The sequence below is a fragment of the Gopherus evgoodei genome, chromosome 10, assembly GCF_007399415.2.
Source record: "Gopherus evgoodei ecotype Sinaloan lineage chromosome 10, rGopEvg1_v1.p, whole genome shotgun sequence".
Taxonomy (NCBI): Eukaryota; Metazoa; Chordata; order Testudines; family Testudinidae; genus Gopherus; species Gopherus evgoodei.
Window position 1 is genome coordinate 25,588,486 of NC_044331.1, and position 27,198 is coordinate 25,615,683.

Consider the following 27,198-nt stretch of genomic DNA (forward strand, 5'->3'; position numbering starts at 1 on the left):
CTCAATCAAGAGAATCAGGACTGAGTTTCAAGTTGGCTGATTTCAAATTTCGTTTCTAAACATCACCCAATTTTACACTGTATTTCAAACATCAGGGGCATGAAACCCGCCTGACTGAGGTTTTGTGAGTACAGCAAGCAAGTTAAAAAAGCCAAGGCTTCAGACACAGTGTTGGAAACCAGATTCACAGCTATTTTATACAGGATTTCCATTTTGTTCCCTTCTAGAAAGCTTTAAGTCAAATATTTTTGGCCCTATCCCTTCTATGGAGCTCCATATTTCTAAATGCAGCACAGGAAAAACAGTGACATACAAGTAAAGACATGACATACTTATCCAGTTTCTGACATTGAGAAAGCTTTGCTCATTTGTCAGATCAAAGAGGAGAAGAAAGCCCATAGCATCTCTGAAGAAAGCTGTTGTCAAGCTACGAAACCTAGAAATACAAAGCACAGTTGTAGTTGGTTTCCCTTTCATAAGGTATAGCTGATGAGTCAATTATTTTGAAAAATGATCATACTATAAAATAGGTAGATAAGTGAGGTAATCTAAAATTTAATTGTACTAGAACCATCACTAGTCATGTCTGATTTCTAATGACATAAGGCCTGAACCAGTTAAGTTACGATAGGCCTAATCTAAGTCCAGTAAAGTTAGTGGAAAGACTCCCATCAACTTTTGAGAGCTTTGGATCAAGCCTTACATTACACAGCACATTTTGATCAACTTGAAAAAAGCATCTAATTCAAAGTGAAATTCAAATCATGTTGAAATTTATTACTGTACATTTAAAATTTGACTATTTTAAAACATCAGACGAAAAATGTTGTGACGTTTAAGTCTTTTGAAACACAAACAGGACAGGTGAAGAACATTTACTTTCTATATGAAGAGAAACTGCCAACAATATTCAGGACAAAAACTTGATTCCACACAGGATAGAACATTAGAGAGTGACTCTCACCAGCCATCTATTTGATCTTTACAAAGGAAGGGATGAATCCTGCATCTCTACTTCCACATCAAAGACAATGGAAGGTCTGCCTGCCTAAGAATTGGGTAAAGACTGCAGGATGTGACCCAGAGATAGCTATTGGCTTTGGTCTTGAAAGAGAGCAATTGGTTGGAGATACAGTGCTAGATATAAATTTGCTAGCGCAGCATAATATATATATCATCCTCAATAGTTACCATTTAAATAAATTACAGCCACTTCTAGCTGGCTACAAGAGCTAATGAAAGCTTAAACAGAGTGCAGGTCAATATAACCAAATATGCGCTGCAGACTTCTGGCAGACCCCTCATTCTGACTTCATGTGTATGACTTCCACTGAGTCTTAATATCTTCAGAAGAACGAACGAAAGCACAAGAAGATAAATTAAGAAAATAGATTATATAGCCAGATATATGTGAGAGAGAGAGAGACACACAAACACACACACACACAAGGAAAATATACAGAAAATAGAAAAAAAATTGTCCATAGGTAAGAACAAACATCACCCCCACCCCGCCCCCGGGAAATTGTGATCATATTGCTGTTAATGTCAGAATAAAGGCACATTTTGATTCATCTAGAGTCATGCTCATAAAATACAACAGACAACAGGAGAACTCATGCACTTGAGTTCAGTTAATAGTTTAGTAAGCACAGTCACATTTGCTTCATATAAAGGCCAGACCTTTCCTGTCCTGCAGTATCCCACAGTTGAAGATGTATCCTCTGTCCTCTGCCGATAATGCCATCTGGCCCATTGGATCTATACACCTATAAAACAGACAATTTTCAAAGTGTCAGCAGTCTCAACAGCATAGCAAAACACTGACATTTAAAATGTAATACTTTAATCATTCTTGATGCCAATAACAATTAATGCATTGTTAATCTAAGAGTCGATACTACTGACGGACACCATCTCTTTGCCTTATGAGGCTGAGTTGTAGGCTCCCACTTTGATCCTACCCCAAATAAATTATTTAAGAAAGGAAAAGCATCAAATGAGAGAAAAGAAAATGTTTCCAATAAGCTATGAAGACCTAAAGAGAAATTCAATGTGGCTATGATTTGCATTAGGCAGGCATGATTCATTCTAGTTTTTATTTTTACTGTTTCACTCTGTTCAAATCGAAACAATTATAAAAGCACAATCAGATAACGTAATATGGCAATATATTTGTACCATTAACAGAACTACGTCAGCAAAACAGAATATGACTGTAGAGATAATGACTTCTGTTTAACTGTCACAAGGTTGCTTAGAAGAATCTAGTGTAGATCTTATCATATTATAGCTTACAAGAACAGGAACTGGAATAAAAGCTCAGTAGCTTATTTAGCAGGTGAATATAAATAAAGACATCTGTTGAGTATGAAGAGAATAAATGGAAATAGTGTTTCAAGTGAGTGTCTAGAAGACATCTGAGTTTGGATTGTCCTCTCCTTTTCCTATTGGTATTACTGAACCCTAAGATTAAAGAAGTTATGGATACACAGGCAATACCATTGGCACAGAATGTGTCACAGGATAATGGTCACAGAGCATCTGACAGACATATCAAAGCAAAACCATCAAGTTTAACTGTCTCCTGCTTGGAAAATATTCATTTTGAGAATTTTGTTTTGGCTACTCTGTTAGAACAATTACTCACCCATCAGCAGCAAGTCTGAACAAGAACATTCTGCACCACGAAAACTCCTTGGTACTCATGCATGTTGAGTGTGGGGTGAGTAGTCTAGGTAAAGTGACTCTGCCAGAAAGTTGTCTGAAACCTTTATATGCTAACAAGATGGGCTTGGTGCCAACTATGAATGCGCAAGTGTGGCAAGGAGCAGTGGTATGGTAATCATTGTGGTTCTCCATTGCCTCAAATAAAAAATAACGTTTCCCATATATTTTAGATAATCTGGGAGCCACCTCCTGAATTCTTTGAAGACAATGGGAAAATGGGTTTCCTAGGTAATCAGGGCCCAGATCCAACACCCAATGCCAGATTATTTTCTATACTGGATGCCCTGTTGGTATATTAACATTATGGCATGAATTGTTTACAGTAATTACCGACAGCATCCTCACTTCAGATAAAATTTCAGCAAGTAAAATTTTCCAATTTTGTGAAAAATATGTCTTTAAAATATTCAGTATGGATCACAGATTTTCTCTATAAAGTGACTAAAAAGGAGGAAATCTTGTAGATATCCATTTAAATTCTATTGCATTTAAAATTGAGACCTTGTTAAATAAATGTATTAGAATAGCTTTTAGTTTTCACATTTTGACCTCTCATGATTAGGAGTTTGGAAAACACAGGTACCTGCTTAGGAAACTTAGGAGTCCTACAAGCGCTGCCCCTTTCCTTTAGAAAGTATTAATTATTCACCACTGCCCTACCCTGTATTTTTCAGTGGCGCAAAAACTTAACATGGTTGTCTTTGGTTCTAGCCATGTTAGCTTATAAAGAAATTTATGCCAATACATCTTTAATTGGGGCCAGTTCTGCAGGCCTTCCCTTGTGGAAAGTCTACTGATGAAAATGGCAGTTCAATTTACAGGGAATGGTCTGAATGCCATAGCATCATCCATTGCTATCAGTACAGGTCACTGAATTTGGTTTAATTAGTTAACTGCTTCTGCAGAAGGGAGTAACAAAATAATTTTTTCATGGACCTCACATAAACAGCCTTTTTTGTTTTATTTGCAACTCCTAGAGAGAGAAGAAGGTGGTATTTTGTGCCCATGATATATGGTCGACTATGCAGTGACGATCAGGAGATCAGGTTTTAAAAGAGTAGATTTTATTTTTTTTAAATAAATTGTACATTCAAAGCAGCACAAAGTTGCTGCAACTTACCACTCTCTTTTCCCGAAAGTCAATACCCACTGTTGTGATAAATCTGGAATTAAATTTGCCATCTGTGTACTGGTAAAGGATGCTGGTCTTTCCTACTCCCGAGTCACCGAGTGCTAGGAATTTGATGAGGTAATCGTAGTCTCCATCAGACATAGTGAGATCTTTGTAGACCACCTTTAAAAAGCAAAACAAAAAAAAACCACTTCTCATTTCATTACACAAAGCAAATGGCGGTATTTTGAATACATACGTTTGTTAATTTTAAGTCTACACTAAAACTTTTTTGCAACTTACTTATTTAAAATAAAGATAAGAATGGGCCTGATTTTGCCCTCCTTTACACTCGTTTTATTCTGGTGCAACCCCACTGAAAGTAACTGATGGAGCGGAGGCTCAGGCTTAACATTTTGAAAGATCAATGCCAAATTCAGCTCTGACATAAAGGGACACATATCTACTGACCTCAGTGCCTAACTACAACAGAACTGATTCTGGCTCATAATTTCAGAAGAAGCCAAAGACCAATTCTATTTTGACCCCAGTTTTACACTAGGTGCAACTCCAACGGCTCTGATTAAATTACTCTTGATATACACCAATGTAAGTGAGAGAAAAATCAGGCTCAATTTGTTAAATAAAGAGAGCGAAATCAGCTGTCTTGGATAAACTACTTGCCAGTCAATGGAAGGTGCAAGTGAATGCAGTATGGTCCTCCCCAATAAGAGCTGCTACAGATCATCATTTATTAGGAACAACAAAGGAGAAAATAAAATTTTTGCTTTTTTACAAAAAGCAACAAAGTACAGAATTAAAGTAAAGTACTCTGGAAAACCATGTACACAGCATTAGTCACAGAACTATTTTCATCCATATCTGAAAGTTGCAGCAGTTATATAAATGCATCTGCAGTATTCCTCTGAACTAGTATTCACCAGAGCATACTAGATTTGGAATACATGAAGAATCTATTTTATTCTCTTGACTTTGCCCACCAGAAGCAGCAATTCAATAAAAGGCACTGTACTGCCATAAACAAACAATCAAACTATATTGCACTTTTTCTTTTGGGGGAGTTGGGGAGAGAGAATGCACCCTACCAGGCTCTTTTAAAAACAGCTTAACAATAAGCGCTCCATGTCTTATGCAAAATGAATTTGGCGGGAGTTTCAGGAGATGCTCCTCTGGATGGTCTGTGAAGACTGACTTATCCTCTCAACCTAAGTGTTGTTTAAAGAGTTCATTTTCATTAGTCATTGAAGGCAGATTATCCGAATAGTCTCTCCAACTCTTTCCATCCATGTTCTTGATGCCAAAGTCCATAATTAATATAAAACCTCACTACCCTTTTTATAAGGCATGATGGGAACACTGTTAGCAGCATTCAATATATTGGGTCACAGTTACATTCAACCTACTTAAAATGCCCTTTATATACATATATATGGTATCTGTACTAGGCCTTTAAAACTAAATTTGGGACTTAAATTGTACATGCATGGTCAAATTTTCAAAGGCCACCTCAGACTGAAGCCCAAATTCTCTATAGCTACCTTCTTGTATGAAAACACTAGGATGTGAGGATATAACTGGCAAATCCAGGTTCATGTGTACACAAAAACTTGGTTTTTAAACAACCCCCGTGGGTTCAGTTTTAGAAGCTAGTTTGAGCTCCCTTGAAAAATATGGTGTTCTTTGAAAAGCACACATGAACATTACAACACAGAAAATAGCCAGCTAACCAAAACCAACACACTAGAACTGCCTATTATTAAAACTTATTTTCCAGGATTTCACTTTACGCAAAATTTTGAAGAATTAGTATTTTCACATGGAATACATGCACATGAATGAGACTGCCTATGTGTCTTATGCAAAGACATTTTTTCCTCCAAAACAGCTTGTTTTTCACTTAAACACATATCTGAGTAACAGTTTTCATGAAAAAAGACCATTTTGAGTTTATAATGAAAGACAATTTTCAAGTATTTTTGTAATTTATTGAAGATAGTTTGAACAGTTTTACCAACCACTAAACCTAGGTGTTTGAATATACAGCTAAAACACTACTACAGTATCAGTCACTACAATTTAAAATGTCTAGTCTTACCCCCTTTGGGGATCTTAAAAGAAAAAAGATTTAGATTTTGAAGTGAAAATTAGGTGTTTCAAAATGCCTAGACTGTACAAAACAATTCCTAAACCAACCACATCAATTCCAGGGAAAATTCAGTGTATGTGAAAAAGACACATGAGGATTGTGCTCTAGTAGTTTTCCTGTTTGAGTAGCTACTGATCTCCCCTTCCCCAAACCCAGTATCTTGTTGCCTTAGGCACTTGTAAAAGAAAAACATCTAAAAAGAAACCTGAGGAACTCTTCCAAAAGGAACAGAAATCTAGCACAAAAAACTTACCAATTCACAGGGAAGAAAAGGTATCAAAATATGAAGAGAGACCATAAAATGAAATACATTTTGCAAGAAAAATGTACAATCTGGGCTTCAAATAATAATATTATTAGAACTGTAATACTATTTACTAACAAAGCTGTAAGGCTAATCACTTCATTAGGTCCACAGCATTTCAACTATATTCTTTGCAGTACAACTGTCCTCAATAGCATAGCATCAATTCAGTCCTTAGTCTTTACTGCACAACCTGAGGTTTGGAACAAACTCCAGACCTCCAGCGCGTGGGCAACCACCACCACCACTAAGGCAGAAATGTAACTATCTCTAAGGCTTTGGCTTTATTGCAAAATTTCATATTGTAAACAGAACATGACTGTGATGAGCTTAGTTAGCCAACATGGTGCAGATCCCATGACTGTGGTCAGTGCAGACAAGAGGGAAGATTTTTCAAAGGCACAAGTGGAAGGTAGGTGCTTCATGGCCACTGACTTTTAATTGGAGTTCAGTGCCCAGCTGTCATTTGTGCCACGAAAATTTTCCCCAAGCACCACTCCTGTTCTGTATCATTTCAGCTACTCATGATGGAATCTTACTGGGGTCAGGGTTGATGAACAGCTGACACAAATTCTCCACCTTTACACTCAACACAAAGGCACGGTCAGCTAAATCAACTTTCCACACTCAAGTTTTAAAACATGATAGAATGTGGTCATGACATTAAGGCCTCAGATAAGATGAGAAAAGACATTCAGAACTAGCAGCACGATTTTTATGCTGTGTTGCAGGCTTGAAACACAGCATAGAAACACATTCACCTACCCTCTATGCTATAACATGAAGGAGTGCAGTCTTACAAGCAGCTAGAGCAGAAGGGAAGGCATCGCAGTAAAAGGCTTTACCTAGATATTAGAAGTTCTCATCCACCCAGGTGCTCATAAGACCCGCAAAATACTTTTGGGGATGAGGGAGCCGAGGGGGAAATAGGATCACACAGCGAGCAATTCCCCAGAAAAAAAAGTTTACATTGAGAGGTATATATTTTTTAAAAACCCTAACATTTTTTTAAAATCTTCAGATTGACTATAAAAACAAAAAAGAATCCAGTGGCAACTTAAAGACTAAATAGATTTATTTGGGCATAAGCTTTCGTGGGTAAAAAACCCACTTCTTCAGATGTTTTTGTGGATACGGACTAACATGGCTACCCCTTGATAACAGATTGACTATGACTCCTTCCTAATGTTTAGTTTGTGATTAAATTAATGCTTCCATATCTTCTGCCAAGCTACTTTGCAGTCCTTTGTAAACTTTCCCTCTTTTTAAATATACAGTCTGTTGTGCATAAATCTCTAAAATTACTAGTATTTTAAAAATGCCCAGATACTCAACAAGTGCAACTTGGGACTAGTGTGTTATGAAGACAGGTCATCCCTCTCTGGGAGCTTATCCACATGGTGCATTAGTCTGAGCTAGAGAGGTGTAAATTCTAATGTATACTAGTGTGTTGTGCACTGACTGGTCCATATGGACCCTGCTGGCATGCACTAAAGACAGACACTAGTACTAATGCTACCCTTTATTCCTAACAGACTGCTGTTGTGAGTAAAGTATGTGTGTGTAAAGACCTCAGAAGATAGATACAACAGAAGTGCAAAGTATTATTAGCAGCAGCAACACGTTTAGAAACGTAGGAAACTATTCTACGTCATCTCACTTTGTGTAGTTTGCTAAAACTTACTGTAAATAGATACCGCCCTCCACTGAACAAAGGTCAGAGCTAGCACAAGATTAAATATATACCTCTTCCAATACAGGAATTTGCAGAATAGCTGTTTGGATAAGCTGCCACACAGTACAGACTGCTTTTTACCCCTGCTTTAATTCACCATATAGCTTGTAATTAATAATTTGCAAAATGGCTGAGAACAGGGCCAGAAGTCCTTAACACAAAACAAAAGAAAAATACATTCCAATCAATCCTTGATAAGAAAAAGTTCTTCTTTGGTCAGGTTACAGTGCATATCACTTCCACCTCCCACCCTGCAAGATAAACCCAGTATTCAAATATTTCCAGGGTGTGTTTACTGTGAAAGCCTGAACCTAACCCTGAAGAGAAGCAAGAGTTATTTTCATAGTCAGTCCCAGCCCTGTCCTCCTCCCTGTACAAATATTTAAAAAGTGTTCTCCACCTTCCGCCTTACAAGGCGTACATTCCAGGAACCTAGAAGCATCCAAATTTCTACTATATAAATTGACAGTGTGTTAAACAACAAAATCATTCAAAGAGTTAAAAAAACCCAAACTGATACATTTAAACACTTTTTATTGAGGTTTTTTTATACAATAGCCAGGGTCTGTTATTTTAAAAAATATGTATTACATTTTTTTATAAACCTTTACTCATTAATGAAAAAAATGTGGAGATGGGACAGATGAAAGTGATGGTTTGGTGGCCCAAGTCATAGATTTAAAATACACAGAGGATGAATTTCTGCCCCCAGTGAATCAATGGCAAAACTCCCACAGGCTTCAGTGAGGCCAGGATTTCACCCAGCTCTCTGTAACCACCAGCTCAGAACCTAGATGGGTGAGTTCAGTCCTTCATTCTTCCAGTAAATAAAACCAGATTTCCTTGCCATTTGCTTTCAAAACAAAATTCTTGTCTGCTCAGGCTGGACGTTAAAAATGCCACGGAACTTCCATAAATTGGGGTTTGCCCGGATCCGTTTGCCAAAATTCCCCACCCACTTCTGTATGTTATGCATTGCTCAGTGTTGGTTGCTACTCTCTATACCAAAGATGCCCTCATTTCAGCGGCACCATATGCATACAGCTTGTGAAGCTCTTTGGAATCTATCAGGGTTAAAAGTTATGTATAAATGCAAATTAGAGACAATAATTCAGTCTGTGTCCATCTTATGTCAAAAGGGGGAAGAAGAATTGTGGATGTTAAAATAATTAAAAAACAGAAGACATCTAACCTAACAGTTAAGAGTTAGTATAACTCCTTCATTCACATGTTTTTTAATCAAGCTCTCAGAACTGCAGCACACTTTTCAGTCCCTTCCATTCACATTAATGTGCCCTAAAGGAAGGCATAAGAAATCTAGGAGGGAGCTGGATATAATTAGAACCCAGCAGGAGGTCCAAAATCGTTTTGGAAGGGACTTCCTCAAGTTTATTTTTAAGAGTAGGAAATACAAGAGCAATTCCTTTTTGCTGAGAACTGTAAGTTACCAAAGGAACAGATTACATAGCAAGCACTCCAGCCAGCTCTTCTCTTTTAATGAACCTCTCATGTTGTGGTTACATTTAATATTTTAGTATAACACTGGGATGGACAGAAAATATGAAAATCTAGGAAGCTCCACTGGCAGTTTGCACACTGCTGGTATGATCTGTATGATCATATTATTACCTATTTCAATGTGGCATCTCCAAATAATTATGCCTACTCTACTACTTACTTCTTTGCCAATAGGAAAGGCTACATGTTTCTTGAGGCAAGTACTGCTCCTGATAAATGAGTCTATTCACATTAGTATAAGGTGGTTTCACATGAATAGGCTTCTGTCAGCTTTACATGGTCACGTTTCATCTAGGGTACAATTGGTTATAAACAATACCATGATGTTGCTGTGCTGTAAAGTTTCCTTACTCTTGAATGCTTGTTTGTGGATAAATTAAGGAAACAAGCCTGGCATACACAATTTTTCCCTTTATAGTGCAACATGCCCTCTGTACACAGTAAATTCATGTTTTCACTAAAAATGTGTAGCTACTGATCGTGAGGAGCGGGAGGGCTTCAAAATAGATCAGCTTACGCAATAAGGGTGAAGCTCAAAACAAAAACAGACTAATCATGGAACTGCTAGTTAAAGTATATGAAGGCACAGACACATGCATTTTAAACTACTACCTGTATGCCTGCTCTTAATCAAGCTGTCCTCTACTATGTTAAACGCAATTTTATATCAAAAAATGTACATAAAACTTACCTCCACTCTGTTCAAGAAATGTGCTGGTCTAATCCGAGATACTAATTATTCCTAGCGGGAGTATTTTTCCAGCTCCACCTGTTTAGCACACAGCCGAGCAGCCTGTGTGTCACTTGTTTGCATTTGTCAGTGACTACAGATACATACATGAGGCACACCTTTTTATGTGTAAAGAAAGTGCTGGCTGGCAGCAGTGTGGGGGAGCAGTTACACACTTACAATATGTCCCATTTGTTCTCTAAATGGAAACAGCACTTTAAGAAGGGATCTGTATATATCCTATCAGGGAGCAGATAAAAATGGCAGTCACATCTCTTATGCGTATCATAATAAATCTTAATATTTAATTGCCTGTTAGAAACAATATCACTATATAAAAAGATATAGTATACCGATCACAGTCAAGCCACATTATAAAAAGCATAATGATCTTAATATGTTTTGCGACTTTGCATCCCCTTGTCTTAGAGGAGGCCAACATAGCAGCAATCTCTGCTCTCTAGTGTTAGTTTTCATTTATTATGTGTTTCTCCTCTGTATATAGAGCTGAATGCACAGAAGAGGTTTGGGTGGGTCTGACAGGTGCCCCAACTTGACCATTTATTTCTAAAGAAACTGAGCAAGATCTTGTAATAACGTAAGTGACTCGTTGGCAGAAATCGTGAAAGCACATTTTCTGACAAACAACGTATGCCAATACCAATTATACCACTCTAAAATTTCAAAGAGAAGCTATGTGTAATCTAGAATTTTCAGACTCCTGGAGATTGAGGGATGGGGCTAGTTTTCCCTCTTTCTCAACACCAGCTCTCACAGCAAAGCAAAGGCCATTTGTTCTCTAGGAAACCATGGCAAGTGAAACTTGCACCTCCCCCCATACCAGGAAGAAACAAAAATGTTATATGTTAGGATCAGTCATCACCTCCATCTCTCTACTAGCAAGGGCAGCCAACCATAAATGCATTGACTAATTTTCATGGTATAATTTACCACACAGAGAGACAGATGTTTAAAGAGTAAAACTAATTAGAACTTGCCAGGTAACAGAGAACAGGCCCATATAATTAATTTATATGGTAACTATAATTTTAAAAGGTCACGTGACAGCCACCCTGTTCTTTGTTTGCTATTTCATAGGTTAGAGTCAGATATGGAGGACGTTTCCATAAGCGACATAAAATTTTCAGGCAGAGCTTACAACCAAAGAAAGGATCCATGTTTGTCAAACAGGGTCACATCTTTATTCAACCTTGCCAAGTACCTTGCCTTCTGTATTCAGCAAGAAATTAATTCTAGTATCATAGGGGGGTAGATTAATTGGGGATTAGGTCAGGGAGGTGGGGGAGAGGCTGCAGTGAGGTGTGCATATTCTCTCTCTGATTCAGGTAGCAGAAGTCAAGCCAGAGAAGAAAGAAGTGATTATGGGAAAGAAAAGGGAGTATGTTTCTTGAGAAAGTGTTAGATTGACATTGGCATGTCCGAGCAAGAGGAAATGGTAGGAAATAGACTGCAGTATAATCAAAAGGCACTACCATGTAGGTATGTGATAGGGATCTATTGCTGACAAGTACTCATTTGAGTAAAGCTACCAAAAATATAGTCTGCCACAAATCTACTGATACTTAAGTCCTAGAAAATGCTGATATCCAAGAAATCCCAATGTGTAGCTCTGCTCTGAAAAGCAACTCCATATGGGCTTCCATGTTTGTTGTCTCTTGCTGAATCCATACTGAATTTGCTCAGTTTACTGGCTGAAAGATTTTTTTCCCCTCCAGCTACCATCCCTGCAAAGTCATCATTGGGATCAGGGACTTACACTGGGTTTTTTCAGGCATCACCATCAGTAGTGCTGATTCTGCAGACCAAATTAGACCTGCAGGGACACCTGTGCATCTCCACTCTTTTCAGTTTGCCTCTGACATTTGTGCAACCTCATTGCCCATCAATGGGCTTTAAAAAGAATTGCACAGATGTAACGTTGAGGGCAAAATTTAGCCTCCAGAACCTGTATTGGTAGTGATGAGGAGCACAAAGGAAATAACTCTGGCTGACTCGGATCCCAAACTGCCCAAGGTTGGCAGTTAGGAACAATAGCCACCATCATCATCTTTTTACTTGTAAGCTGTGTAAATTGGATATAGAAATCATGGACAATTAGAGCTAACCCCCCAATAAAAATACTTCCCTCTGACAAATATACAAAATAGTTAAGTTTTTTGAAAGGGCATTTTCTGAAGAAAAATGTTGATGAAAAATATTTGACCAAGCTCTAGGCACAATGAAGACGGAATCCCACATTTCACAACCACTTTCCAAGAGATATGAATGGTGGTTTCACTACTTCTGAAGACTCAATTCCTGTTTCTTTGCAAGAAAAATTATCCTGGGGTTATTATAGACCCTAGCTTCTAAGGCCCAATGTAAAATGTTTGCTCATTGAGTGCCCTGAAAAGCTTGGCCTAAGGGTGAAATCATGTACTGAAGTGCAATGGAGTTACACATGTTTTTAAAACATTGTGGACGTGCAAGCTAGTTTGCGTTCATGTAGGGCTGAAGTTGTACACAATGAATTAACTACAGTAGAAGTTATAACCGACCTGGTTTGTTGTGATGGAAATGCCCTTATAGAAGGGGGACCCCCTAGGACTCACATTTAACCAACTGATATAGTGGACTGCCAACAACCTTTTCTCATAGCCTGGGTAAAAAGTTCAGAATGGCCTTCCCCTATGCCAGCTTTTTAGGAGTGTTACCCTCTGAATAAAGCCTCATTTGGAACCTTGGTCCTTGCTAAGTAGTGTGACAAGATGGCCAATGTTAGTATGGTGGGTCCAGCGCTTTTCTTAGTGGGGGGGCTAAGATGCCAGCCATTGACCCTGCTCTTGGGGTGCTGAGGGCCCTGCTAGTGGCCCAGGAAAGTGGTAAAGGAGGGAAGTGGGGGAGTGGGCTGGGTTTCTGCTTTACTCTGAGCCCTAGCCAGTCTCAACCCCTGCAGGTATTTACCCTCTTCCCCCTTGGGTGGGGTACCTTCAGTCCTTAGTCTCCCTCCCCTGCTGGGGCAGGGTCTCCCTTACTCCCTTCTCTGATATTTCAAGTCTCACAGCACACCTCCAAGCTCGTCCTCTCCCCCCCCCCCACCCGGTCTGCCTGAAGTGGGTGTGTCAGTGTCGGTGTGGGTGTATTAGGTTCCAATAAGGGCCTTAATTGACTGCAGGTGCTTCAATTAACCTGTAGCCACCCTCCCTAGTCTACAGGGAACCATGTCTTAATTAGCCTTGGGCTTATATATTTCCCCTCTAACACTCTACCACTGCTCCCTGGCCCTCCTGTATCACAGTAGGTGAATGTAGTAGTAAACGGGGAAATACACACTACTCCCCATTCAACACTTTAAAAATAAAATAACATGATTTTGCACATATGGCAGCTGTCAGCCAAATGGATACTAAAACTACTTAACCATTTTTAAGCAATTGTTGTCTACTAAGCCTCCAATCACTCATGCACATACTTAAATTGACATACAAAAATAGTGCCACTGAACTAAATTGATTTAGAAATACTCCATAGGAATCACTTCACCCTCCACAGCCATCTCTCTAGGGTGAAACAGAAAATATTTAATGATATACAGATTAGGACAAGAAATAAAAGATACTATATCCAATAGAAATGACAGGGGAAATTTAGATAGGTAGATGCTGATATTTATCCAGGACCCTGAAGTTATTATTACAGTAACTCTTCACTTACCATTGTAGTTATGTTCCCGAAAAATGCGACTTTAAGCAAAACGATGTTAAGCTAATCCAATTTCCCCATAAGAATTAATGTAAACAAGGGGGTTAGGTTCCAGGATTTTTTTTCACCAGAAAAAGACTATATATATACACACACACACACACACACACACACACACACACAGTATAAGTTTTAAACAAACAATTTAATACTGATACATAGTGATGATGATTGTGAAGCTTGGTTGATGTGGAGGAGTAGGGAGGCGGATATTTCCCAGGGAATGCCTTACTGCTAAATTATGAACTAGCAATTGGCTGAGTCCTCAGGGGTTAACTCTCAAAGCAGCAGGAATGGAGGGAGGGGAGACACCACTGCAGACCTTGTGTGTGTGAGAGAGAGATATGCACATTTCCCCTTTAAGTACACTGCCCTGTTAATTAGATCAGCTTGCTGAGACTGCAGCTGCTTCCAGCAAGCTCCCTCCATCCTGAGCCCTGTCATGTGTCCCTCCTGCTCTATGGAAGATGGGGTAAGTGGGGTATAGGAGCAGGGGGAGAGGGCACCCTGACATTAGCCCCCCTCTACCTCCTCTCGCCCCTGCACAGCAAGCAGGAGTCTTGGGGAGCAGCTCCAAGGCAGAGGGCCGGAGCAGCACACGGAAGTGGGGGGAGGAACAGCTGCAATTGCTAGCCTGGTGGGCAGCTGCTGCACAGGGAACTTAGGGGAGTGGAGAGCTGATGGGGACTGGTCCACCATGGTTCCAAGCCCCCACCAGCTAGCTGCAATGCAATGTTCTTCCTGCAAGCAGTGGACAAAGCAAGCAGCTGCCAAACCATGTTAGAAGGGAGCACTGCACAACTTTAAATGAGCATGTTCCCTAATTGATCAGCAACGTAACAACGTTAACCGGGATGACTAAGTGAGGAGTTACTGTACTGCAAAACTGGGGTTAAGAGTAAAGTCTTATTGTCCAGCTGAAAAATGGCATGTCACTTGCAGTGTTTCTTAACACCATAGTGGGACACTGGTTCAGTGCTCATGGGAATCATACAAGCTACTGAATCACTTAACACCTGCAGTACCTGAGGTTTTTCCCTAGAGAACTTCGGTTTCCCATCTAAATATTGATTTACTGCCACTGTGACTACTTTATCCAATCTAATGAGTGCACAGCCTTTAATGCTCACCAGGTAAGCAGAGAAACTATGTCACTTGTAGATATTCTTGATGGGAATTAACTATTAAATCTTTACTTAACCCACGTAATCTGGGGAAAGAATGGGTTGGATGAAGTAGACCTAGCAGAACTTCTCCATATTAAACTTTCTGAATTACTTTGTGCTGATGGAGCACTGTGGGGAAAGGACAAAATAGACTTTCCTTAGTGAGAAGTGTTTTATATTTATATTAGACAATAGATATAAACAAGAATTAGTGCTTCTTTTCCATATAGGGTAAAATTTTCAAAAATGTCTAAGTGACTTAGGAGGCTTACACTGCAATCATGTGACTGCAGCTCATGTAGACATATCTGCACTAGTCTTAATCTATCTAATAGGGCAAAAGATAGCAGCACAGACCCTGGCAAGGAACGTGAGTATGTACCCAGCCTTCTGGGTCAGTTTGCACAGCCCATGCTGAAGCTTGCGCTGCTATATACTCACTGCTATTATTAGTGAGCTAAACTAAAGCTATCACAGGTATGCTGACATAAGCTGCCAAACAAACCACCGACTGCAATTAGACACATCCTATGTTCCACTTTCAAAAATGACTTTGGCCCATAAGAGCCTGGTATCTTAGTCCGCACCAGTGGGGTATGAATTCCAGTGCACACTAATGTAACGTGTGCAAACTGGCCTGTGTGGACCCTACTGGAGCACATGAAAAGCTCCCTTGTGTGCATTAATGTAGTCTCATTTCAAAAAGTACTATATTAACACCCACTAGGGAACTTCTAATCTGTACCAGTATGTTGCACATTAACTGGTCTGCGTGGACCCTGCTGGCATGCACTAGAATTTACTCCCAAGCTAGTGCAGACTAAGGCATAGCATAGATAAGCCCAAAATCTTATTGCCTTTCATTTTTGAAAAATGGGATTTAAGCATAAAAGCAAAAAAGTGCTAACGTTAGTTTAAAAAGCAGACTACTGTGCATTGTTCGATTGACACCGGAACTGCATACTTACTGTATCCTGTCTTCAACAGTGGCCAGTGCAAGATACTCTAAGGAAGATGTAAAACCCCTGTAACAGTTCAATAACACGATTATGAAATTTTCTTCTTGGAACCTGACAGTTAGTGGTTGAGCTATCTCCTGAAGTATGAACCTTGACATCACTTTTCAATTTCTTATTTCAGCTAGAGAAGCTGCTAGAGTAAGAGTTTTAAAAGGTATAGCTTTTTAATGCCATTGCATGTCCCCCTCTCTTAATGCAAGACAAAGGAAAAACTAAGTGCACCTGACTGCTTTCCTATATAGCATTTGTTTTACACATTTATACCATATCACCTCTTGTGTCTCCTCTCTAAACCATAGTCCTAATGCTTTTAGCTCTCTCCTCACATGGAAACCTTCAAATGCCTCTAATCATTGTCAATACCCTTCTGTTTATACTCTGTTTCCCACCGCTTCCCCACCCCAAATAGTTAGAACCAAACATAGTACCTCATGATGAAAGCATGTCATGAGTTTATATAACAGTACTAGAATATTCTGAGTGTCACTCTATATTCCCTTCCTAATAAAAATCTAATACCTGGTTTGCTTTTTATGGCCATTGTTGCCATGCATTAAGCAGAATTTAACGGTACCTTAGTCTTTCCACTAACAAAATATCAGACAATTATGGAGGTGTTAAAAATAAGACGACATTTTTCCTCACTATTTCCAATTAATTCCAACCTTTATTTATTTATATATAGAGAGAGATTTGGATACTCTCAGTATTTGCATCCTCTTATTTGGCATTTGATTGCTCTGTGCACATTTTCAGCTTCCACTCTAAAGGGAATACAAGGAATCAGATTCTTCAAGAAGCAAGGAAAATCTTGAGCCTTGAGCCCCCAACTAGCTGCATGCAGGCTGAAATTGTGCCCATGCAGAGCCCCATTATTTCAGTGGGGTTCACTGTGGGTGCAAAGGTCTAACCCATTAAACCAGTTGTAGGGCTTCAATTCACAAGTAGCAATACCACACGTATCCCACCTGAATATATCCTGTGGCATCTGCATCCACTGTCAGCTTATTTAGCCCAGAATTGCAGAATTTTCCAATAGAATAGTCAAAATGAAGAGCAGGAGATAGCAGGCATCAAAAAAGCTTCACAGAAAAGCTCTTTACTGTGAGAGAAGTCAGATGCCTTAAAACTCTATCCTCTTCCCCCAAACTCCCAGAAAACGGGCATGGAAGCAGTAAGTTAAGCAATAGCTTTGCGGATGTGGTGTATAACTCCAATCTTACATAACAGGATAAGAGGGGAAACTAGAAGTCCTTGATATCATTTTGAGAAAGCCAGGGGACTTTTAGAAATGTAGAGGCTGCGGGAAGAGGCCAGAGACTACAGTTAGTTTCATAACTCTGGTGAAAGTAAGACCAAACCAAGGAAAAGTAAGAAGTTGAATTTCATCAGAGCAAGGCTTAGAGAAATTTGTAGGAACAAAATGGGAGGGCACAAAAGCAGGAGTTAAATGGAGAAGTTCAAAGTTAACAGTGTCAAGGTTTGTGTGTGTGTCACCTGTGATAGTAATAAAAGAGAAAAACCTATACAGAATATCACACATCTTCAATAATCGTCTGTGCTCAAACACAGCACAACACCTCCACATTCACACTCTGAAGTCCTCCAATACTATTGTAAAAATGAGATGCATGCACATGTATCAAGGAAACAACAAACCCAGAAGAAAGTAGTATTCATGGGTAATGCTGGTAAAAACAGTTAACACTTCTGTGCAATAGGTAGGCTGGACATCTCATGGGACTGGCAGCTTTCACTTCCTGGTTTCCCCTTTGAATCCAGCCCAGCAGATGAGTGCAAGAACTGCAGCTGTGCACTGCCACTGTCTGAATAAGACATGTGGGGAAGACCTTTTGCACCCTGCCTGGAAGCAGCACAGTATAACACACAGTTGAGGCCACATATGGGATAGTGTGCGCCCTTCTGCCCTCTTTATTATTGAAGGCCAATAGTCATGGCAGTGATATGAGCCAAGCTAGTGAAAACTGCTCCTTTTCCAGTTCTGCTAGACTGAACTTGCTGTGGAATTTGAGGTATTGCTCTTACAACTAAGCATCAAAAGGATTCTGATTGTGTTTTGATGCAACCAATACTAATATTTCTGTAGAGGCCTTATTAATGGAGAAATCTATAATCAAAATGTAGGATAATTTTCATCCTCTTTATCTTGTATTTTGGTTGAAGAAGCAGGAGACACAGCAAGTGGTTCAATCTTCCTGAAATTCTGCATGCATGTAGATTAGAGCTGGTTGAAGGTCAACAAATTCTGTCTCATGACAACTTTAAAGGTTTTGACATTTCGTTTTCATTTCACGTTGGAACAAAAACAAAATCTTTTGAATGACTTCATGAAACAGGATTGTGTCAAAACTGCCATTTTTGCATCAAAAAGGGAAGGTTTTTGATTTGGTTCTTTTCCCCATCATCTTCCCCCCCTCCCAAAAATAAAAAAAGTGGCCAGAGAGTCCACCTCAAAAACCTTCCGGTCAAAAACATTGTAAAAAAATCTATCAATGTGTCTCTGTGAAATGTTTCAGCTTTGATATATTTTGTCAAAAATTCAGATTAGCTCTAATATAGATACAGGAGAATAAACTGTAGCATTAACATTCAATTATGATTATGCTTCTAAAGACTTTGGCCACTTCTAAACATTTCTCGCTATATGTTTATCTTTCATTGAAGCCAAACTGTCTGTACTTATGTACAGTGTAGAGGTCACTGTCAGTGATAAATGATAACTTCTGGTAGAAAACTATTTGTACCCCATGTAGTAAACTGCCCTATGTTCTCCTGTAGATGTCAGATATAGAAGATAAGGCAACGCAGCTGTGATGAGGTAGTATGGTAACAGTTACAGTAACTATACATAAGTCAAAGCAATTTTTAAAATTAATTTCATCTCACTCCAATTCTAATGAGGCTTGACCTCTTTTTTAATTTGACTGCTATAGCTGCTTTGTCATAGCACACTGTAGACTGGAATGGCTTTAATCCATTTGTTTGAAAGCCCAACCTTAATCTCTTTAATACAGAGCAGCAACATAGCTGTCATGGCCAGTATTACATAAGAATTTGTAATGAACAACAGCATATTTCCTGAGCTTCCACAGATGCCTTCTGATCTGTTTACATTTCCAACCCCTTCCCCACATATTAAATGGACTCACTGGAGGCGGAGGCAGAGGCAAGAACAGTTTCTGATCTTCTATTCTCCACTACCCCAGAATGGTCTGGTTATACAACAAGACTGCTCCTGATGAACCAATCCCACTGGGTTGGTGCAGAAATGCAAATATCAGGCAGGAGCAAGAAGTCAAGCATACCACAGCGATAGAGCATGCAGCAGGGACACTCAGTCCATGCTCTACAAGCTGCAAGTAGAACATCTGGGGCCCACATGCAGCTCTCAGAGTCTGCTTATCAGACTGGCCTGACTTGGTCTGCCTGTGTCTCGGCAGACTGACACAGCACCGGTCCCAGGCAACTTTCCCACCCAAACACACATAGTGTAGGGCAGAGTTTCTCACAACAAAAATTTTGGTGGCCTCAGGGTGCGACCACCAACTCTTGCTGGTGGCTGCTCTGACAATTTTTCCTAAAATATTTAATTGACTTTAGGCAAAACAATAAATATGCACATATACATGTCCAAATCATTGTAATTTATCTACGTAGGAGTCTGGGTTTTTTGCAGACTCAATAATAAAAATAATGTACAGTTGTCTCTATTCTTTACTGGTCCTAAACAGAATAGAAACACAAATAGGGTGCTTTGAACGTTCTTGTCTTTTTTCTTGTGGTTTCTTTTGCCTTTTTGGGGTTTTTTTGTTTGTTTTTAAGACTTGCTAGCTATAAGTAAGTCTACTGTGAAAAGTGATATTTGTATGTCTATTAATATCACTTTTCACAGCAGACTTACTCTGCCCCGGCGACCCAGGGACAAATTAAACCCTAGCTGGGGAGGTGGCTACAGAGGCAGCAGGGGCAATGGGACACACATCAGGGGCCAGAGATAGTGAGGGGTTAGCTCGGGGTGAGCCCGCCACAATGCAGCCAGGGAATGGAGCCTCACACCCAGAGGACAGGGCCTGGGGACAGAGTCCCGTGGCAGGAGCCTGCTGCTTGCCATCCCAGGGCTGATACCCAATCCCGCCACCCACGGGAACATGGGGAACTCACTGACTGCATGCTCCTCCAGCTTGTGTGTCTCCAGATGGGGGGGAGGGGCCCCAACCACTGCTGGTGGCCCCTGGGGAGGGGCCGCTGCTCCGCCCTTCCCCCCCAATCACTGACTAGGAGGCTGTGGCCGCAAGAAAGGCCCCTGATGGTCACATGCGGCTACAGTGGCCACATTTGAAAAATGGTGGTATAGGGTATCATATGACATTGCTAAATACAAAAAGTGACACTGTCTCCTAACACCAACTCTCACAATTAGGATAAGGAAAAAAATATTACCTAAAACAGCTGCTCTGTCTTTCTCGGCTTCACTACAGAGCTTCTGCCTAGAATTATTCCCTGCTGGGCTTCCTGTTCAAATTTAAAGAACAACGCAGAGCATTGTACATGGACTGCAGGCTTAGGAGCCACCAGGATTTCTAATAAAAGACAACATGCTTGCCAAAGGAAGAAGATAAACAGAAGCTTGTCCACCCTCACAGCAACATAGTACTGATAGGGAGTGGAAACCACCACCTCTAAGGAGCTAGGAGAAGACAAGGAAGGGAGAAAAAACAAGCCCTCTCATTTTCTCACCCCACAAAAGCCTCTGGGGAAATGGGAAGAAGAGGGTATATTGAGGACCAGTGCTTTAGATATTTATAGGAATTGAACTTCTCTTTAAGGGACGGCTGAATGCTCCTGGAAGAGGGGGAGCAAAAATAAATGCATGTCACTGAAATTATGATAGTAAATGAAATAGAGTGGAGGGAATATGAAAAGGAGGAAACATCAAAACTGCAGGAGAAAAAAACAACAACTCAACTTCAAGTGTGGTTTGTAAATGCAGAAAGTGACATTGCCCTTCACACAAATCATTAGCAGGTTTGTATGAGTGTGTGCAGCTAAAGGCAACATAGATCATAAAATCTAATCTGACTGGCTGTTTCAGAAGACCATGCTATAAATTAAACATGCCAGGCTTATTTGTTTAAATTTCTTTGGAGTGTGGCATCTGTAAACAGCCTTGGGACGATCTGCTTGAGTTTACTTCTGTGACTACTGGGAACTTCTTTTTAAGAAATCAAGCAAGTTTGATGGAACACTTAGAAACCCCTACCAGGTACTTTAAAATAGCTAGTCTGAGTAGGAGAGTACTAGACATCTTCTGACCCTTTACTTACGTGATATATCCATGATCATCCATTTTGGACATAGTCCAGTCACTAAAGCTGGTTGGGAAATGTTTTTCCCCTACAAAAGCTTCTGAGTTGCGGGGTTGGGGAGAATAAAAAAAATTTGTCAAAACACTTTCAGTATTTCAATCTCAGGCAAATCCCAAATGCTCCTAGGATGCTTCATGGGAAAAGTTGTTGAGGAGAATGGAGAGCATGAGACACCTGAATAGGCCTGGCTGACTGCATATCCCTTGATGCACTGCAAGCTCCTCTCTTGACAAGGGGAGGTAATGCACCATGGCAGTTATATGGGCATAGTGCATCATGGGAAATTTGTTTTCAGCTGAAAAACTGAACACATTTTGATTCTTGGGCATTATATACTTTGTATTTAAAAAATTTAATTTTCCATGGAAAGCAGACACTCTTCACGTACAAAAATTGTTCAGTTAAAAACTCAACTTTTGTCCAACAATTTAGACAGAAATTTTTTTTGACAAGTTCTAAGAGTTGCACTTTGATAGCATCTAAAGACTAACTAAAAACTTATTCCACAGTTCCTGTTTAAAAAACCAAGCCAAAAAAAAAATCCTTCTTCCCTTAGGATAGGAAAGCTCTCAGCTGTCTTGTACCCTGATTTTTGGAAGACTGATGTATATGGAATATAGATAATCTGTCTCAAAACAGTCACATAGCCAAGCTCAGCAGGGATACAAGGTGCATGCTGTATTAGAAGAGATCTGGCAAAGCCAATGACAACAATGACTATGGCCATTAGTAGTATACCAGGTATCCAAGGGGCAGATTAGGCACCAGTCTCTTAGAAGATACCTAGCAGGTCACTCTTGCAATTTCTCCATATAATTTATTTAGTCCACACACATACCATGAATTATAATACAAAATGTGACCACAAAATAAAACTAACTGATGTATCTGACATTATCGCGACCAGGACAAAGGGCTAACATGCAAAAGAGTTGGGGGGGGAGGCATTTTTCAGAATTTGATATGATCAGATTCTTTTCCTTACGTTTTTGATAGAGTTGCCTATTTTTTTCAGCAGCATAAAAATCTGTTCCTTAGTGGTTGGAGGGTTGGGGTTTTTTATTGGAATATACAAAAAAAAAAAAAAAAAGCACTTTCTTCTCATTAGCTGTTATTTGCTAGCATGGAGCTGCTGCTTCTTGATATTGAAATGCCCCCACCAGCTCTCTTATTTTTGGTACAAGAGATGTTTGTCTGAATGTCAGGTTTTTCATATCTGATTTTGCTTTATCCATTCTAGTTTTGCTTATTCTATGTCAGTTTCATCTGATACACAAACAAATAAAAATACAAAACTAGCTAATTGGGAGTCCCCTAAGCCTTTGGGGATATGAGTTGAGCTGTGTCACAATTTTGGCAGCCAGTAAAAGTATCCTGTGTTGTGTTAATAATCTTTTGCTCTGAGATTTATCAACACCCAATGTATTGACTTAACTGAGCATGCAATCAATGGCCATTGTGACAAATTGGAAAATATCTTTGTATTATTTTTATGATGACTGTGCATGCTTTTTTATGTTTGCTTATAATGGGTTACTTGCCATGGAATCAAATCAAAAGGGGTGGTTAGAGAGACCAAGCAAAAGAGACAAAAACAATCACAGATGAGAGTCCTTGAGGAAATAATGGGGAAGCTGATCATGTTAAGAGTGGTCTACTCTTGCCAATGCTAAGCCTAGGATCAAAGGAGGATTTTACAGGACCCCAGGCCAAGGAAAGGAGTTTGAGTGAGTTGAAAGAGACTGCTCAGGGAGTGACAGGGATGAAAGAAGCATTCAAGGAAGCACTAAAGAAGCACTCAAGAAAGATAAGGCAATTGCAGAGAAACTAAATGAATTCTTTGAACTGTTCTTCATGGCTGAGGATGTGAGGGAGATTCCCAAACCTGATTCATTATTTTCAGGTGACAAATCTGAGGAACTGTCACAGAATGAGGTGTCATAGAGGAGGTTTTAGACTAAATTGATAAATTAAACAGTAATAAGTCACCAGGACCAGATGGTATTCACCCAAGAGTTCTGAATGAACTCAAATGTGAAATTGTAGAACTACTAATTGTGGTATGTAACCTAACGTTTAAATCAGTTTGTGTGCCAGATGACTGGAAGACAGCTAATAGGATGCCAGTTTTTAAAAAATGCTCCAGAGGCGATCCCGGCAATTACAAGTTGGTAAGCCTAACTTCAGTAGCAGGCAAATTGGTTGAACTTATAGCAAGGAACAGAGTTATCAGATAAAGAGATGAACAGTTTGTTGGGGAAGAGTCAACATGATTTTTGTAAAGGGAAATCATGCCTCTACCAATTCTTTGAGGGGATCAAAAAGCACATGGACAAGGGTGAGCCAGTGAATATAGTGTACTTAGATTTTCAGAAAGCCTTTCACAAGGTCCCTTACCAAAGGCTCTTAAGCAAAGTAAAGCTGTTATGGGATAAAAGGGAAGGTCCTCTCCTGGATCAGTAACTGGTTAAAAAGATAGGAAACAAAGGGTAGGAATAAATGGTCATTTTTCAGAATGGAGAGAGGTAAATAGTGATGTCCCCCAGTGGTCTGTACTGGGACCAGTACTGTTCAACATATTCATAAACGATCTGAAAAAAAAAAGGGGGTAAACAGGTGGCAAAATTTGCAGATGATACAAAATTACTCAAGACAGTTAAGTCCAAAGTAGCCTGCAAAGAGTTACAAAGGGATATCACAAAACTGGGTGACTGGGCAAGAAAATGGCAGACGAAATTCAATGCTGAAAAATGCAAAGTAATGCCTATTGGAAAACATAATCCCAACTATAAAATGATGGGGTCTAAGTTAACTGTTACCACTCAAGAAAGATTTTGGAATCATTGTGGATAGTTTTCTAAAAACATCCTCTCAATATGTAGCGGCAGTCAAAAAAGCTAAAAGAATGTTGGGAATCATTAAGAAAGGGATTGATAATAAGACAGAAAATATATTGCCTCTGTATAAAGCTGTGGTACACCCACATCTTGAATACTGCGGGTAGATCTGATCACCCCCCCCCCAAAAAAACATATATTTGAATTGGAAAAGGTACAGAAAAAGGGCAACAAAAATTATTAGGGGCATGGAACAGCTTCAATATGAGGAGAGATTAATAAGATTTGGACTTTTCATCTTGCAAGAGAGATGACTAAGAGGGAATATGATAGAGGTCTATAAAATCATGACTGGTATAGAGAAGTAAATAAGTGTGTTATTTTTTCCTTTTCATAACACAAGAACTAGGGGTCACCAAATGAAATTAATAGGCAGATTTAAAAACAAACAAAAGCAAGTATTTCTTCACACAACACACAGTCAACCTGTGGCCAGAGGATGTTGTGAAGGCCAAGATTATAAGAGAGTTAAAAAAAGAACTAGATAAGTTCACAGCAGATAGGTCCATCAATGGTTATTAGCCAGGATGGCCAGGGATGCAAAACCATGCTCTGAAGTGTTCCTAACCTCTGTTTGCCAGAAGCTGGGAACGAGAGACACAGAATGGATCACTTGGTGATTACTTGTTCTGTTCATTCCCTCTAAAGCACCTGGCATAGGGCACAGTCAGAAGACAGGATACTGGGCTAGATAGACTATTGGTCTGACCCAGTATGGCAGCTCTTATATTTTTAAGACACCCAGATCAATTGAGAATCAGAGTGTGCAGCAAACAGGCTGTACCTTGGTCCCCAAAAGAATGAAATCACGGCACTTCTTCTGAGGGATTTGAGGGGAATGCCACATATACATAAAAGACACTATGCATTTAAGTCTCTATTTTAAATCCATTTTTCTGAGTGTTATGACCTTTTGGCAAATAAACCATATGTTGCTTTGAAGATTCTGTTTCTCTGTCACTGCAACGTATTACTGTCCACAGGTTCCCACTGGGCCTTTTAGGTATCATGGTTGGCAACTGGGAGGGAGGTGCAGCGTGCAACCCAGAGACACAGTCAAGAGCAGATGGAGTGTACGGCCCACCCCAAAAAGAAGTGACAGCAAGGGTCTGTCACTTGAAAGGTGTGTACTTGGTGTTTGGAAACTGGTTCACCCAGCTTATGCAGGGATTGTGACAGTCAGTACCTTGGAGAGGTATTTTCAGCCACAGCTGGGCAGGTTTCTGCTAGTACTGTATATCTGGAATGTAATTAGAATTCCTGATGTTTCCAGGCTTAAGTGTTATTTGTAATTCAGAAACATTTTTTCTGGGAATGTTTAACATATCTGTTATGGAATAGGACATACTATTTCATCCTGGACAAGAGCTAATCTGTAGCTTGTGGGAAGTAACTTGTTTTCTTCAATGAGTTAGCAGCCTGTGACAGAAAAGCAGAGATCCTAACAGATGTCAGATCAGGGCATATGCATTCTTGGAGCACAGTCTTGTTACTGGAGGAATACGTTTCTAATCCTTTTAAAAGGGAGCACAACTAGGACGTCAGTGTACTTCTGTGCAAGAACTTATTGCACGGGTTTGCCTCTCCTGAGAGTCACACTGTGCATTAGCATTGGCTATGCTCTTTATTACAGGAGTGAACTCTTACCAAAACTTTCAGGTTATCCCCTAGCAAAAGGATTATTTGAATTGCTATTCCGGTATAAAGAATAGGAGTACTTGTGGCACCTTAGAGACTAACAAATTTATTTCAGCATGAGCTTTTGTGAGCTACAGCTCACTTCTTTGGATGCATAGAATGGAACACACAGACAGGAGATATTTATACATACAGAGAACGTGAAAAGGTGTGTCATAAACAGATAGTTAAGGGTTAATGTCTCTTTTACCTGTAAAGGCTCAACAAGCTCAGTGAACCTGGCTGACACCTGACCAAAGGACCAATTGGGGGACAAGATACTTTCAAATCTTGGCGGAGGAAAGCCTTTGTTTTGTGCTTTTTGGGTTATTTTTTGTTCTCTCTTGGGGCTAAGAGAGGCCAGAGATGCAACCAGGTTCCTCCAACCTTTCTGAAACAGTCTTCCATGTTCAAAATAGTAAGTTTTAGCTAGAGAAGGCAGATTAGATTTATGTTTGTTTCCTTTATTTGCAAATGTGTATTTTGCTGGAAGGATTTTACCTCTGTTTGCTGTAACTTGTATCTTATGCTACGGGGGGAGTGAGTCCCTCTGGTCTAGGTAAAGCTGAGACCCTGTAAACATTTTCCATCTTGATTTTACAGAGATAATTTTTACTTTTTCTTTCTTTAATTAAAAGCTTTTCTTTTTAAGAACCTGATTGATTTTGTCCTTGTGTAAGACCCAAGGGGACTGGGTCTGAACTCACCAGGGATTGGTGGGGGGAAAGGAGAAGGAGGGAAGGTGAATTTCTCTCTGTTTTAAGATTCAAGGAGTTTGAATCCCAGTAATCTCTCAGGGTAACCCAGGGAGGGGAAAGTCTGGGAAGGGAAAGGTAGGGGAATGGTTTATTTCCCCTTGTTTTAAGACTCAAGGCATTTGGGTCTTGGTCTCCCCAGGGAAGGTTTTGGGGGGACAAGAAGTGCACCAGACACTGAATTCTCTGGTTGGCGACAGCGCTATCAGATCTCAGCTAGGAATTAAAGTTTAGAGGAGT

General features: G+C 39.8%; 1 protein-coding gene across 7 annotated transcripts in view; it reads right to left on the minus strand.

Moving 5' to 3' along the window:
* The window catches only part of RAB27A (RAB27A, member RAS oncogene family), a 95,615-nt gene that overhangs the window by 17,710 nt on the left and 50,707 nt on the right, over positions 1-27,198 (minus strand). For 5 of the 7 annotated variants that reach the window (XM_030576739.1, XM_030576742.1, XM_030576738.1 and 2 more), the window contains 3 exons: positions 3,851-4,024; positions 1,684-1,769; positions 333-436 (listed from right to left, as the gene is read on the minus strand). In XM_030576739.1, coding sequence (XP_030432599.1) covers positions 333-436; positions 1,684-1,769; positions 3,851-4,003 — 343 coding nt within the window. In that variant the 5' untranslated portion in view covers positions 4,004-4,024. Of the gene's footprint in view, positions 1-332; positions 437-1,683; positions 1,770-3,850; positions 4,025-10,256; positions 10,323-16,191; positions 16,217-27,198 lie in introns of those variants that run through there. The other 2 variants (XM_030576745.1, XM_030576743.1) reach the window with 2 other exon arrangements.